Below are 15,251 nucleotides of genomic sequence, written 5' to 3' on the forward strand. Positions count from 1 at the left end.
AGGTATATAAGTAGTAAAATAAAATGCCTGGCTAAATGCCTTGAGCAAAAGATTTAAGAAATGTTTTTCTCCAAGTCATATCATAAAATAATTCCAACAGTGGGGAAACTTCACATTCCTTATAATAGCAGAGAATGAGATAGTGAACTTACCTCTGCATTTTCATCTCCCATTTCTTGAGGGGCATCAGTGTCTGGTTCAATTACACCTTCATTGTCAATTTCTGCCAAACATGAGAAAATAGTATTAAGACCTGTATTGTACAATGTAGATTCAGTATTCTTATTGAAGTATTAAAAATGGATGAACTATGGCCAACATAACTGAGTTGAGTATTTGTATATTCAGTTTGTATTCATAGTTGCATATTCATATTGGTATATTCAGTTATGGCCAGCATCACTGAGTCGAATATTTTAATTCTAATACCTGTTAAATACAATTAAGTCTTATGTTTTAGGAAGACTTACCCCTTCAACTGCTGTATCATACTGGATAGTTATAATTGGATTTGTAGTGAGAATGCTGGTGTGTACAGTTTCTAGTATTATACACAAACGATAATGATTTACTCGTGTCAAAGCAATGCAGATCAACTTTTTTCTACACAATGATTTACTACAATGTATTTTATTTAATTTATTGATTTGCTTGTTGTGCTGGGGGATTGAAGCCAGGGTCTTGTGTATGTGAGGCAAGCACTCTACCAACTGAGCTCTCTCCCCAGCCCATACAACGTATTTTTAAAAAATATGTCAGGCATGATGGTCCACACCTGTAATTCCAGCAACTCCGGAAGCTGAGATAGGAGTATCACAAGTTCATGATCAGCATCAGCAATTTAGTCAGACTGTAAGCAATTTAGCAAGACTGTCTCAAAATAAAAAAATAAAAAGGACTGGGTATGTAGTTCAGTGGTACAGCACCCCTGGGTTCAATCTCCAGTACCAAAAAATAGATATTTTAAGCCAGGTATAGTGGCACACACCTATAATTCCAGCAACTTGGGAGGCTGAAGCAGGAGCACTGCAAATTCAAGGCCAGTCTCAGCAACTTAGTTTAAGAGACCCGCCCCCTCCCAAAAAACAATTGGGGATGTAGCTCATTGGTAATGTGCTCTAGAGTTCAATACTCAGCAACCCCCCCAATTAAAAAATATTTATGCAGATAACACTAGTAAATAGTGATACAGGAATTTCCAAAAATGAAATGCTAATTACCTTTATTGTAATTATTATACTGAAATATAGTATGGACAAATTTCAATTTTAACATAGACATACTATTTTTACAGAATCAAGTCCTAAGGCTAGTACTGTAACCAAAACAGTAAAACATAAAAAGAGGCATGACAAATTTTGGGTGGAAGGACAAGTACCACTTATACCAACAGAGCAAAACAACAACTTACATACAAAACATTTTCAAGTTACAAAGTGGCTGAGTGTGGCTGTATATGCCTATAATCCAGTAGTTGGGAGGCTGAGGCAGGAAGATCACAAGTTTGAGTCCAGCCTCAGCAACTAGTGAGGTCCTGAGCCCTGCCTCAAAATAAAATATATAAAAGGGCTGGGAATGTGGCTCACAGTTTTACACACCCCTGGGTTCAATTCCCACCCCCCAAAAAATCAATGACATTGAAATTAGTCACCTGAAATCAGAATTAGCAATTCTCCAAAAATACTTTAAAACTGAGGTATGATTGACAATTAACACTGTATATATTTAAGGTTTACAAAACTTTGTTGAGGGAGGGGGGCAGTTTCAGGAATAGATAGGCACACGTGTTCTACCACTGCTACATCCCCAGCTGCCAATGTGGTATTTAATGACAGTATAGATGTATATATTATGACATGATTCCTCTCAATAAGTTAATTAACCTATTCATCATCTCACATATTTACTTTTCAGTTTTTTAGTGAGAACACTCAATCTCATCTCTCAGCAAATTTTAAGCATACAGCATATTAACTATAGTCACCATGTTGTATGTTACACCTCCAAAACTTGGTCAACGTAAAACTGAAAAAGTTACAGACTTTAAATGTTTAATCTATTTATAACATACTGAGCCTGTATAACTAAAAAAGTTTGATTTGTGCATATAAAATGCTTTGGGGGGAGGATTAGTAAAAACTATTATAGTTATCAAAATTGAGAAAGACTAAAATAGACCCTTTATAATAAAGACGTTCAATTAAGCCACCAAACTGCACATAAAAGACAAGAAAATCTTTAACAATTGACTATCAACTGATTCAAAAGTTGAAAAACTGTAAGTATTTTTCTTTAGCTTTTAGATAGGTTCTGTGACATAAAAGACTGCCCAATTAATAATTGAAGTATATTTATAGTCTCAAAAGTTTTGTCTGTGGCCTTAAAAACAAAACCAAAAACACCCTCATGGCATGGATATTAATTCTTCTAATTATGAACCAGTTTTATCAACATGAATTCAAGTACTAAAGGAAAATTTGTTACTCAATTCAGTTACTGGAAAACTTTTAAACCATGTTAAATACAAAACTGAGTATGTGATCCAACTTTTCAAACACAAACATCAGAAGTCTGAATTATTTAATGAAAATGCAACATCTACATTGAGATGCTTCATGTGTAAAATAAACTGTGGACTTTGACAATTTAGGAAAATAACTCAAAGTATTTTTTTACATCACTATGTAGTTGTTAATTTTTTCTTTTTTTTTTCAATGGGCAGTCCTGGGGACTGAACCCCACTCTACTACTGAGCTACATTCACTGCCATTTTGTTTATTTTTGACACAGGTTCCTGCTAATTTCCCAGGATGGCCTTGAACTTGTAATCCCTCCTACCTCTGCCTCCCAAGTAGCTGGGATTACAGGTGTGTGCCACCATGTTCAGTTTAGGCTTTATTATTTTAACCAATACATCACTGGTTTAAGTAGAATTATATTTTGAGGATTTATTTAATCCCTTTCACCTTTCAAAATATGGCTACTAGAAGACTTCTGAGTTTCATTTGTAGCTCATTAACAACCATTTCTATCAGTGCGGGTTTTGTTACTCCAATAAAAGTTGACTCAGCATCATAAGATTATCAAATACAAACTGTCTCCTCACCCAGATCACTTTCCTCACTTGATGGCTCATCTCTCTTTATGTTTTCCTCCGTCTTCTTGCTATCTGTTTTTTCTTCCTAGCAAAGGGAATGGAAACGGTGCCATGTGAGTATTTAATAACACACCATATATGTGATATATATGCATACCCACTTATAAAAATTAACATATACACTGTCCACATACATTGTATCTTAGTTAACTAATGTTCCTTTGTTTTATTTTGGTAACCTTCAGTTTTGTGTTTGTCCTTTTTAATAACTATAGGTCCAGTCCCTCATTCAAATCTTTCAGGATAATGTGTTTGTGAACTTAAAAATTCTGGGATGCTAGAAATTGAATTCAATGCATATACAATATATTATGTAATGCACTTAAAGGGTACCATAGCCTAAAACTCTCCACAAATAATTATTACTTTTGCAAAATAAAGTTCAAATATTCATAATTCGTGGTATAAAGACTGTAATAGCCAGGCACAGTGGAATGCCTGAAGGTCCAGTTACTTGAGACTGAAGCAGGAGGATCACGAAAGTCCAAGAGTTTGAGGTCAGCCTGGACAACCTATCAAGAATCTGCCTTCAAAACAAAATGAGACTATGAACAGTCCATTCAGATAATATTTTACTACCAAATTTACTAAAACTTTTATTTTTCAATGGTCATTCAGTTTTATAATTGCAAATAAGGGTTTACAAAACTGTAAAGAACAATTAAAATTCAAAGAATTTAAACATGTACAAGATGGAAACCAAATTTCCATTCCATTCTGTGAGTAACCAGTGTGATTTCTTGTACATCACATATAAAATACATTCTATGTGTATGAGATAACTCTGCACTTTACCTTTTCCATTTAATAATGCTATATATCTTCAGAGAATACACTGCAAGCAGCCCACTGCATCTATTCATTCATCTGTATTAGTATGTCAGAATTATTTAAGTTCCTTCTGCCTTTGCTTTTTAAAAATTAAAATCAAAATCCCAGCATCATACAAAATATGTTTTGAGTCTCTACCAAACATGAAAATCTGCTAAACACATTAGTTAGCATATACTTAAGACCAGTTATTAAGTCTAAATTAGACTAATTTTTAAAAGTTAGCACATAGGCTAAACATAATTTTGTTTCCATATATTTTTATCAAATGCAAAGTATCAAGGGCTCTGAAAATATCAAACTGGTAAAAGGACATCTAAAAAGGGTTAACTACTTTTTGAGTTTTTGCTTATTAACCTTTCTCATTACAAGGTTCATATCAGAAGTTCACAGATAAAAATTTCTTTTTCCACATCTAAATAGATAAAAACCATATTAATGGTTCTAAATAAAATAGCAAATTAATTTAAGATACCTAATCAAGGCCGGACACAGTGTCACTTGCCTGTAACCCAGCAGCTCAGGAGGGTGGGAAGGAGGATCAAAAGTTCAGGCCAGCCTCAGCAACCTGGCAAGGCCCTAATAACTTGGTGAGACCCTGTCTAAAAAAGGGCTGAGGATGTGGCTCAGAGGTTAAGCACCCCTGGGTACAAGAAAAAAATAACAATTTAAAAATCAAATTAAAACAAGACAGCTAATCAGAAAACTTGGGAGGAAAAAATCTTTCAAACATGAAGGCACAAAATAGGAGAAAAAAAATACTGAAGCAAGTGTTTTAAAAATACTGCAGAGTATATTTACTCCCTCATTTTCAAACTTTAGCTACTGGAAATTCCACCTGATCTTACGCATCCTTCCGGAGAATATGCCAAACAAGCACACTGATTCATACTCAGAAACATCCCTCAGGTGATAAGACAGAAAAAATTTAAAAATTACTGATTTGGGATCCTTGTTCATTTATTTTGCAAATAAAGGACCTACAATGCATAACACAGTGGGCGAGGTATTAAAGAGACAATTATGAAGACTGCGGATACACACCATCACAGAGTTTACCACTTACAGGCCAAGAATACAACATATGAATAATATTAATTTTAAAACCGAGTGAATTATTTAACCTCAAATTCTCAGTTTTAAATCAATTTTCATAGATTTGGTCTAAAAACAAATTTTATAAAGACAAACAAATGTCTTAAAGATCTTATTTCCAAGTGATCTTAGGGAAAATTGGGAATGCTAATTTGAAAGCAGTAGTTAAAAAAATACTCCCTAAGAAATTTTACATTTTACCATTAAACACATGAATAAAATTAAAACTTACCTTGATATTTTCTTCTGATTTAGGTTTATGAGTAGCAGGTGGTACTTTACCCCCCATGCTTAAAGATGAGAAAAAAAAAATTTAGAAAATTAAATTTCACTAAGTCAAGCAACATGTCTATGCCTAAAAGATGTTTAGATGGCCACCCTTTCAAAACTTAGAAATGTTTTCAATTATTTTGAATACTTTGGTATTATTATGATCAATTTTTTTTTCAGTTTCAAATTTTATTTTTAGTATACTGGTTAATGAAACCCTTTCCCTGTCTCTATAAATTTAATAAATCTAACTATACAACTTCTCTGTGCCTAATACCAGAGGAAAAATAAGAGAAGTCAACATGCAATGACAAAATCATTCATACAAGTTGTTAGCTTAAAATTCAGTAGGTAATTATAAACTCAAATCTTAGACTAACATTTAGCAAATATTTAAATTCAAACAGGCAACTTATGAAATAATTATGTAGTCACAATTATTCAAAATGTTTGTTTCACCTCAGTCCTATAAGGATCTTATATATATTCACATATTCCTCACATTACACATTTTCTCCTCCTTATCACCTCTAAACTTCACCCATTAAGACTTCCTCTAAGGCCTTGCAAATCCTCCTTCCCCAAAGAATCCACAGCAACACTATGAATTACATGCACACAACAAAAACAAAGAAAAATGACCAAAGAATGTTCTATGCTCCATTTGAAATAAACCCTAGAGCATGTGGGCTGCATGCCAAAAGCACAGTGACTAAAATGTTTGATGAATTTAAGGTCAAAAACAAACAACAAAGCAGGTACAATTAAAAAAAGAAGTCATTAACTTCTGCATAAAAAAAGGATTCATTAACTTGGAAAACAGGCACCTATTCCAAGATACCACACTAAAGTGCTGATTTTAACTAGACTGAGGTTTCTACGGTTATATTCATTTCAGTTGGGTAGAATTTGTGGACACAGGATAGGCTGAATTTAAGTGGATACCAGTTTTCCAAAAAAACTTGTTTTTGGAAACAGGGATTTAAACCAGAGGTACAATACCACTGATCTACATTCCCACTGCTTTATTTTGAGACAGGGTCTTGCTAAATTGCTAAGGCTAGTCTTGAACTTCTGTAATCCCAGCTACTCAGCACACTGAGGCAGGAGGATTGTACATTTGAGGCCAGCCCGGACAATTTTGTGAGACCCTATCTCAAAATTGAAAAGAAAGAAATAAAGGGCTAAGCATAAACCTCAGTGGCAGAGCACCCCTGAGTTTAATCCTCAGTACCAAAAAACAAAAACAGAAAAGGGAGAGCATTCCAGCTGTTCTAAATCTTGTATAACACTTGGCTTAGCCTTCTAGCCAGGTGTGGTGGCACATACCCATAATCCTAGATACTTGGAAGTCTGAGGCAGGAGGATCACTCTTTCAAGGCCCGTCTACACAATTTAGTAAGACTTTGTCTCAAAATTGAGAATAGAGAAAGAGTAAGGTTGAGACATAGATTACTAGTACAGCACTTGCTTCGTTATGTGTGCAGTTCTGAGTTTAATCTCCAGTGTGGCAAATAATTTTTAGCCTTTTTTTTTTTTTTTTTTTTTTTTTAAACACTGGGAATTGAACCCAGGGGGTGTTTAACCATTGAGTCACATCCCCAGCCCTTTATATTTTGAGACTGAGTCTCACCAAGTTGCTTAGGGTCTCGCTAAATTGCTGAGGCTGGTTTTGAACTTGGGATTCTCCTGCCTCAGCCTCCCAAGCCACTGGGATTACAGGCATGCACCACCAACCTGGCATCTTTTAGCCTTTCTGATAAGTGTGTAGTAGCATCTCATTGTGTTGCATCCATTTTAAAATATTTATTGACTGTTCAAATATAGTCTTTTTGTGAAGTTCAACTCAAACCCAGCCTTCCTTTAGGCTATCTTTATTCGTAGGCATTCTTTTTATATTCTGCACATGAGCCCTTTGTCAGTTGTATGTGTTGCAAATTATCTTCTCACTTGTAGTTTGCCTTTCTACTATCTTAATCTCTTGATGAACCCAACATGAAACAAAAGTAAAAATGCAAAGTAGCAAAAGGAACAGCAACAAAAATTGGAATTTCTTATAAGCATCAGCCACTCAAGAAAAATTGCACTTTTTCTGTTTAATGTGATAGTTACAAAAAAAAAAATCAATTACTCAGCACCCTTAAAAAGGAATGCTTCCTGTATGACAAAAATAAATAACATCTTAATCCAAGATATTTATATTTTTAGTTCAGCAACATAAAATGATTCAGTGGTAAGGAGCAGGCATATAAACACCACTAACTTATTTCTATAGGAAAAGTTACTTTTCAAAAGGGCACAGTAATCAAACACTAGTTCTTTGTAGTTGAATTTTAACCAAGTCACAGGCTTCTTAAGCTGTTGTTTTCCTAAGTTTCAAAATGCAGCTCAGGAATGTATTTAGGGTTACATTCAAACAGTCTCAACAGTGTAACTCTGGGAAGTGATATTCCTGCCAAGAAACGTATTACGTTAAATCTAATTCTAAGAAAAATAATCAGGCAAATCCACATTGAGGAAAATCTACAAAAATAACTGAGTTGTAATATTCAAACTTCGACATCAACATTCATGGTCATTAGAGTCGAGGTAAGACGGAAAAATTGTTTCACAATGAAGGAGATAAGAGACATGACAACTAAGTTTAACACTGTAATTCTGAGATTTAGATAGTATTAATGTATCCATCTTAGTTTCCTGAGTTTGATGATTTTATTTTCAAGACTATTCTTGTTTACAGGAAACAAAAATTCAATGGTATTGAGGGGCATATGCTGAAAGCTTACTCTCAAATCACTTGGCAAAAAATACTTCTTTGTAATGTTTTTCTATTCTTCTTTCATTCAGAAATTGTTCAGAAATATTTTAAAAATTAAGCAAAAGAAAGTTTATTCATAAACTAGGTGGAGTTTCTCACATTCCAAGTTCTAGTTCCTTACTACAAGTTAACACCAATTTATAGCTACAAAGAGTTCAATTTATGCAGCGGAAATCTAGAACAAATTAGTTTCCAGCAAAATATTGCCATGTGGACTTTGCTGGTACAGGATTTTATGTCATAGCCCTAATTAGGTAGGGCTAGTACAAAGGCATTCCTCATATAGGGTCACACAAGATAATTCATAATTCTCTTAAATGAATTAAAATCTTCAATCCATGCTATAGGCAGTTATGTAGATGCTAAAAAAAATGGGATGTTGTATTTTAAATTCTATATTTAAGATAGAAATGCATTATTTGCTACTCTTTAAAATATTTACAGGGCTGGGGAGATAGCTCAGTTTGCAGAGTGCTTGCCTGTCAAGCATGAGGCCCTGGGTTCGATCCCCAGCACCGCAAAAAAAAAAAAAAAAAAAAAAAAAAAAAAAAAAAAAAAAAAGTCATGTGCCATGCTCTGTGCCAGGGAGTGGGGATGGATACAAAGACACTCCCCTTAATTAAATTACCATGAAATAAATTAATAAAAGCACAAGATATAAAATTATTATTAAATGGGAGAAACAGGGTCAGACAACACTTCCCCCTCAATAAAGAGTAAAATGAAAATACCTCAAAATATACTTGTTGAAAAGAACAGTCTTCCTGGATTCCCATTGACCACTAGTTCAGATTTTTCTCATTTTATGTGTAACATGAGAATTTCTATTGTGTTCTCTCTCTGTATAATTTAAAAGGTTAAGCTAATAAATTTCTTACATCAAATAAAATTGTAAGCTATAAACTGACAGCAATCATAGCAGATAAAATGTTCTTCAACATCTAAGAAAAGCACCTGAGAGAGAACTCTGGCAAGGTTTCAACTCAAGGAATCCTAGTAGTACAATTGATATTCCTGGATTTGGAAGTCTCCACATTCAGTCTAATTTGCTAAAATACTGGACTGCTTTATGACTAATATGAATGCAAAGAAGGAAACTGATACAAACCCAATAGTCTTAAAAGCCTATAAAAATGAAAGTTTAAATTAAGACAGCAAAAGCTTCTATTAAAATTCCAATTTAAGTTCAAAGAACTCTACGCATGCCAAGATATTTCACCCCATATTCAAAACACACAATTTAGAATTCCAAAAGAAAAATATACGTGGAATCAAAAAAGAAAAACTGGAATTATCCATGGAATTACCTATAAGAAATATTAAAGAAAAATGCATGATTATTTTGGGGAACAGTAATGCTAAGCAAATATTTTGCAGACCTTAAATTGGGACTCTCTAACATAATCATAATCTAATTTCTCCAGCACAAGTTTCAACACTGGTCTTAGATATGTTTTAACTTTTCTTCATGGTCCTCTCCTCCTCTCTAGTGATTAAAAAAAAAAAAAAAAAATGTTCACTCAGTAAAATGTTCACTCTTGGTGCCAGTCATTTCTTCCGATGGTGTATCTGTTTTACCTGGAACTTTAGGAACAATTTATTAATTAAAGTACAGAAATACCTTAAGTGAGGCTTTTGGAACAAGTTTTTCAACAGAGAAAATGATTAAAATTTAGTCAATTCCTACTCCTTGCATTTATCCAACAGCAACTTGTGAGTTGGTTTTGTTTTTAAGGAGTTTAGAAATTAGGATTCTTCTTAACCATTAATAATAGCTATAAAGTTAGTATAATAATTTTAAATGTTCTGAGTAAAAATCAATGCTAGAAAACTGTTGGCGAGAAAAAACTGAAAAACTTCTTAAAGGAAAAAAATTAAACCATTATACCAGCAATGATAGATTTTTAACATAGTTTCTCCCTTATAACAAGATTGCTCAAAGAAATGCTCATCCAAATATTTGATAATCATGAGTTCACTTTCCCCTATAAAAAGATTACTAAAACAGATTAACGTTTATGCTATTATGGTAGTTACCTCTTAGGAGTCACAGTGCTTTGCAGAGTTGTTATTCATTCTAGTGAAATGCAATTGCATGTTATCTCTCTCCCTTCTTTTTTAAGAAGTGGTCTTGCTACACTGCCAGGCTGGCCTCCGCTTCCTGAGCTCAAGTGATCTTCCTGCCTCAGCCTCCTGAGAAGTTGGGACTACAGGCATGCGCCACTCCTCGCAGGCTGTTTATCGCTTTTAAATTCCCCACTACTAGTGATTTTTTTTTTTTCCTGGGGATTGAACACAGAGCCTCTCGCTAGTAGTGATTTTTTTCCCCTCAATCACCGCCCAGGGGAAGGTCTCCCTCTTTTCCTTCAAGTAGTACTCCAACACACAGACAGCTAATCTCTACTATAGAGTAAACCTTAAAACTAATTTTTGTATTTGTCTGTATCCCTAAATAGGCACTACTCATACAGTTTCCCAGCAGCTGGCAAAACGCCTGTTAATACATAAGTCCTTGCACGTAAGAAGGTACTCCAGAGTTCAAGAGAACAAGACCACATGCTGGAAACACACTGGTTCTTGAAAAATCACTTTCCTTCAAGTGTTTGGAGAGAAAGTACTACTAAGAACGGAGGTATGCTAAGAGATTTCCAAGATAACTGATTCTACGCAGTTGGAATAGCTGTAAGGTAAAGTAAAAATGACCCAACATAGTTACTCTCATAGTAAAACTTATAACCTTATCTAAAAGAATAGCGAATAAAGGAGCTCACATGTTAATGCGACCAAAGCGGGACGCCAGCGAAAGACAAACAACCCCACTCGAGGGCGAGGAGTTGCGCCTTCTCCTGCCTCTCCCTTCGCTCTTAAAGTCTCGGGGCCCCAGTCCCTGCAGTCGGCTGCGTGCACCTCTCCAGCACACAGCGTGGGACTTCAGGCGGCGGGGACCCCAGCTCGGCCCCCCAACTAACTCCCGGCCCCTGCACAATCGAAGGCTCCTGATCTTCCATTAACCCCTACAGGTCGCCTCCCTTCCCGCCAGGGAGCGATGCCACCCCGGGGCCCCGAGCCCGCGACCGCCGCCCCGCGCCAGCTCCGGCCCAGCTCCCCCTCTTCCCGCCCCCAACGGTCCCGGGCGCGGGTCTCACCTCTCCACCCACTCTCTCAGGAAGCGCATCTCCTCGGTGTGCAGGACGCTCGGATCCTGCTTACACATTTTCACGAAGGCCCGGAGCTCGCTCACTTTGCGGGGGTCCATGGTGGCGGAGAGGCAGGCGGAGGCGGCTGCGGCCCGTTCCCAGGCCCGGGCGCTGGCTCAGCGTGACCGCGCAGAAGGGGGCGGATGCCGCGAGGCCGAACAGACTAGAACCTCCCCGGCCGCTGGCTCCTCCCCCCAACGGCCTCGTGACCCCGGGTCCTTCGCTGGCTCAGTGCGTCTCCCTCTACCCGTGCTCCTGCGCGCGGCCTAGAATCTTCTAGAAGTGTGGCTGTTCGCGTTATTGCCTGCCTCTCTACGCCAACATTCTTAAATGTATCCCACACTCTGAAGCAGTTCCCCGGATGGGTCAAGCCCTGTACATGGGCGCTTTCAAGCGGGCCGGAAACGGCCCTTCCAGTGAACCACTGGAATCGGACATTCTGGGAAGGTGGGCGTTAAAGTGGTACGCGAAGCCCTAGTGAAAAAGGGCCCTGCGGCCTGATCGCCGGGCGCGGGCGTGACGTCAGCCTTCTGCGCCGCCGCGGGAGGAAAGACCGCGAGCGGCGCCCGCCGGAAGGGGAGGGGCGGTTGGTCAGGTTTCCTGGCGACGCGGCTGTGCCGGCGGCTCCTTCGCGGCCTGTTTGCCTTTCTCTTCCTGACGTGTGAGCTGGCAGTCATGCTTTGGCTACTCTCTACTCTCAAGCTGGTTCCTGCCGTAGCCAGCGCCCGCGGCCTCTCAGGTTAGACTCTCCTCCCACGGTTTCCCCTCCAGGGCTTGCTCTCTGAGAAACCTGAGGCGCCCCAGAGAGGTCTAAGTTGGTCTCAGGCGATCCCTGGTTCTGCGGACCCTTCTCCTGCGGGGGCTTCCGCGGATTTCTTCTTTATCGGCTGCTCCTGGAAAAGGGTGGGCCCTGTGTTTTCTCTACCGTTGAGGTATTCTGGGAAGCTGACATGACTGCAAAGAGAACAGTGTGCCACCCCCCCGGAGGGACTGTCTTCAAAGTTACTCGGACACAGAAGTTTGTCAGTTATCGTCACACTCGCTTAGGTGACAGAGTCTTTCACATCAAGTAGTTCTTGCTTCTGTTAGGTCATCCCAAAATCCTATCTCCTTGTTTTAAAAGAGCTGATTCCAGACCTGGCTTCAGAATATACAAGACACATGTTTGGTAACAAGTCTTTTGAGCAATTTCTCTCAGAAAAGCTGCAGGGGTCTGTAAATTTTGTTTGTAATGACAAGATGAAGGAGCCCAGGAACAAGGGGAACCATGTTTTGTCGGGTGTCCTCTGACGGGAAACATTAATCTGATGAACCTAAAGTTTAAAAGTGAAAACTGAATCATCTACTTTGTGGACAAATCTGCCATTGGATCATATTTCAGTTTGGGGGACCAATATGTGAACCAGATGATATGATACTGGACATCAAAGCTATATCTTGGCATTTGTTTATGATGTTATACTTGGATTCATTGAAAATGGAATGTAATATTACCAACTTAATTATTTCCTACAAAAATCACCATCCAGTGCACAGAATTACTCTTCAGTTCTAATAGTAAAGCTGTATGCCGAAAGTTGGTGGGAGGAGGTGAAAAGATAGATTGTACAATTGATCAGTCTTAAATCACAGAGGACAGTCCATGATTTTTGAGCTGAAACCATCCTTTGCTTGTGACCTTTTGTTTTTCTTGAGGCTTTGTAAACCTGGTTAATCAAAATAGGACTAGATACTACATTATACATACCAAGATCTTTTCACAATTAATTCATTATGCTTCAGTTTGCTTCCATAGAATAAGCAAGTTGAACTTCTTATTATTAAATATGTATTGGCCTTTTTAACTCAGTGAATGATCTGAGAGGAACTGAAACACAGGATGAAGATTCACAAATCAGGGATTTTACATCAGGTAGCTCTTGTATTAATTATATCTAGTCCTTTTTCTGTTATACCACCAGTAGATATGATCCTGGCTTGGTAGGGTCCTTTTGGAACTTTTTATTCATTGAGTAAGCCAGAAAGAATGCATTTTAATGCAATAAGTAAATTTTTTCTTGGAGGGTAGGGGATTGAATCCAGGGCTTTACACATGCCAGGCAAGCATTCTATGTCTCAGCTACATCCCCAGCCCCTCATTCAGTAACTTTTGAGTTAGTAGTCATTGTGGATGAATTGCCACTTCCTGGAGTTGTTCATTCTGGTCAAAGGGAGATAGACAAACAAACAATGACATTGTAACCAAGTGTTATAATAGAGTCTTGACCAAAAAACAAATGACACTACAGCCAAGTGTGATAACAGAGTCTTGACTCAAGTGACATGGAACTCAGGAAAGTAGTCATGAATTGTAAATACTATGTTATCCTGAAATTTTGTTAAGTTTTAGAATTTGAAAATTCCATGCCTGAGGTACTCACAAATAAACCTTTGAATATCTGTAGTAGTTCTTCCTTAGAAAGGCTTTGCATGCAGAGAGTTGAATACTATGGAAGACTTTCTCTTCTGTGAAAGTCATGCATTGCTGCCAGGCATGGAGGCTCATGCCTATAATCAGGAGGAGGCCGAGGCAATAGGAGCATGAGTTTAAAGGCAACCTCAGCAACTTAATGAGGCCCTAAGCAACTTAAAACAATCCCTAATACTCTGAAAAAGAAAGGCATGCATACCTAAAGTGAATTTATCGTATTTTTCACTTTGTGTGTGTGTGCACGCGTGCGCACATGCACTGGTAATTGAACCCAGGACCTCTTGCAAGCCAAACACTGGCTGTACCACTGAGCTACACCCCCAATCCCAAATGTGCAAACCTAATTAAGAGATTTCATTAGATGAACTATGCTGTTAGCACCATCCAGTCATCTAAGGACAAAATAAGGCACTAGTGATGCATAAATTTGTTATATTTTAAAAGAGTAAATCATTTAAAATATATCTTTAAGTCTAACATGGGAAAGGGAAATACTGAAAATATTGAAGACAGTATTTTTAAAAATTTTTTTTAGTTATCAGTTGACCTTTGTTTTATTTATTTTTGTGTGGTACTGAGAATTGAACTCAGTGCCTCACATATGCTAGGCAAGCCCTCTACCACTGAGCCACAACCCCAGCCCAAGAAGACAGTATTTTTAAAAACCTGTTTGCAGATAACTCACTCAACAAACATTGAGCACCAAATATGAACACTGAGTGAAAAAAGCAACTGCTTTCACAGGAGATGGTTTAGGCAAATAATTGTAATACAATTACAATGCAGGAAATTCTTTCCAGTGCTTACTAAATTTAAGCATCTCAAATGTAGCATATCCAAAACTTAACAACTTGCAATCCTATCTCAGCGAATGACAACTCCATTCTTCCACTTGCTGCATTGTGCCAAAAACCCTGTCATCCTCTTCTATCATGTCCCCAAATTGTTGGCATATTCTGTTTGACTCTACCTATTGAACATCCCAAATTTTTATCATTCTTTGCCACCAACCTGGATCAAACCACTATAATTTCTTACTTATGGCAATATTGTGATTTCCATGCTTACTTTGAGTTTATATTCAACAGCGGCCAGAGGGGTCTTATTAAAATATGTCACATTATGTCACTCTTTTTCTCAAAACCTCCAGTGACTTCCTATCCTGTGTATGGTAGCCATTGTGCACACTAGAGGTCTTTGCATTATCTGACTTCCTTTCAACCTTTCTAACTTCATCTGTTTGCTGTTTTAATCTGACACATTCATCTTCTCTAATGCATCTTATGCAGCTGCCTTAGGGATATTGCACTTGCTACTTCCTTTTGTCTGGAATTCTCTTTAACCAGATACCCTGACTTCCTTTGCATGTTGAATGTAACCACTTTCCCTGGCTACTTTAGCTAAAATTACAAT

The 15,251-nt window shown here is 37.6% G+C and overlaps 2 protein-coding genes across 6 annotated transcripts in view; one reads left to right on the forward strand and one right to left on the reverse strand.

Moving 5' to 3' along the window:
- Positions 1-11,788, reverse strand: part of St13 (ST13 Hsp70 interacting protein) — a 34,213-nt gene extending 22,425 nt beyond the window's left edge. Inside the window, exons 1-4 of the mRNA XM_047550663.1 lie at positions 11,318-11,788; positions 5,316-5,373; positions 3,107-3,182; positions 153-223 (exon numbers count right to left, since the gene is read on the reverse strand). Coding sequence (XP_047406619.1) covers positions 153-223; positions 3,107-3,182; positions 5,316-5,373; positions 11,318-11,427 — 315 coding nt within the window. The 5' untranslated portion in view covers positions 11,428-11,788. The remainder of the gene's footprint in view (positions 1-152; positions 224-3,106; positions 3,183-5,315; positions 5,374-11,317) is intronic.
- The window catches only part of Xpnpep3 (X-prolyl aminopeptidase 3), a 73,688-nt gene continuing 70,144 nt past the window's right edge, over positions 11,708-15,251 (forward strand). For 3 of the 5 annotated variants that reach the window (XM_047550659.1, XM_047550660.1, XM_047550658.1), the window contains exon 1: positions 11,711-12,107. In XM_047550659.1, coding sequence (XP_047406615.1) covers positions 12,044-12,107 — 64 coding nt within the window. In that variant the 5' untranslated portion in view covers positions 11,711-12,043. Of the gene's footprint in view, positions 12,108-15,251 lie in introns of all 5 variants that reach the window. The other 2 variants (XM_047550662.1, XM_047550661.1) reach the window with 2 other exon arrangements.

This window comes from Sciurus carolinensis, chromosome 4, assembly GCF_902686445.1.
Source record: "Sciurus carolinensis chromosome 4, mSciCar1.2, whole genome shotgun sequence".
Classification (NCBI taxonomy): domain Eukaryota; kingdom Metazoa; phylum Chordata; class Mammalia; order Rodentia; family Sciuridae; genus Sciurus; species Sciurus carolinensis.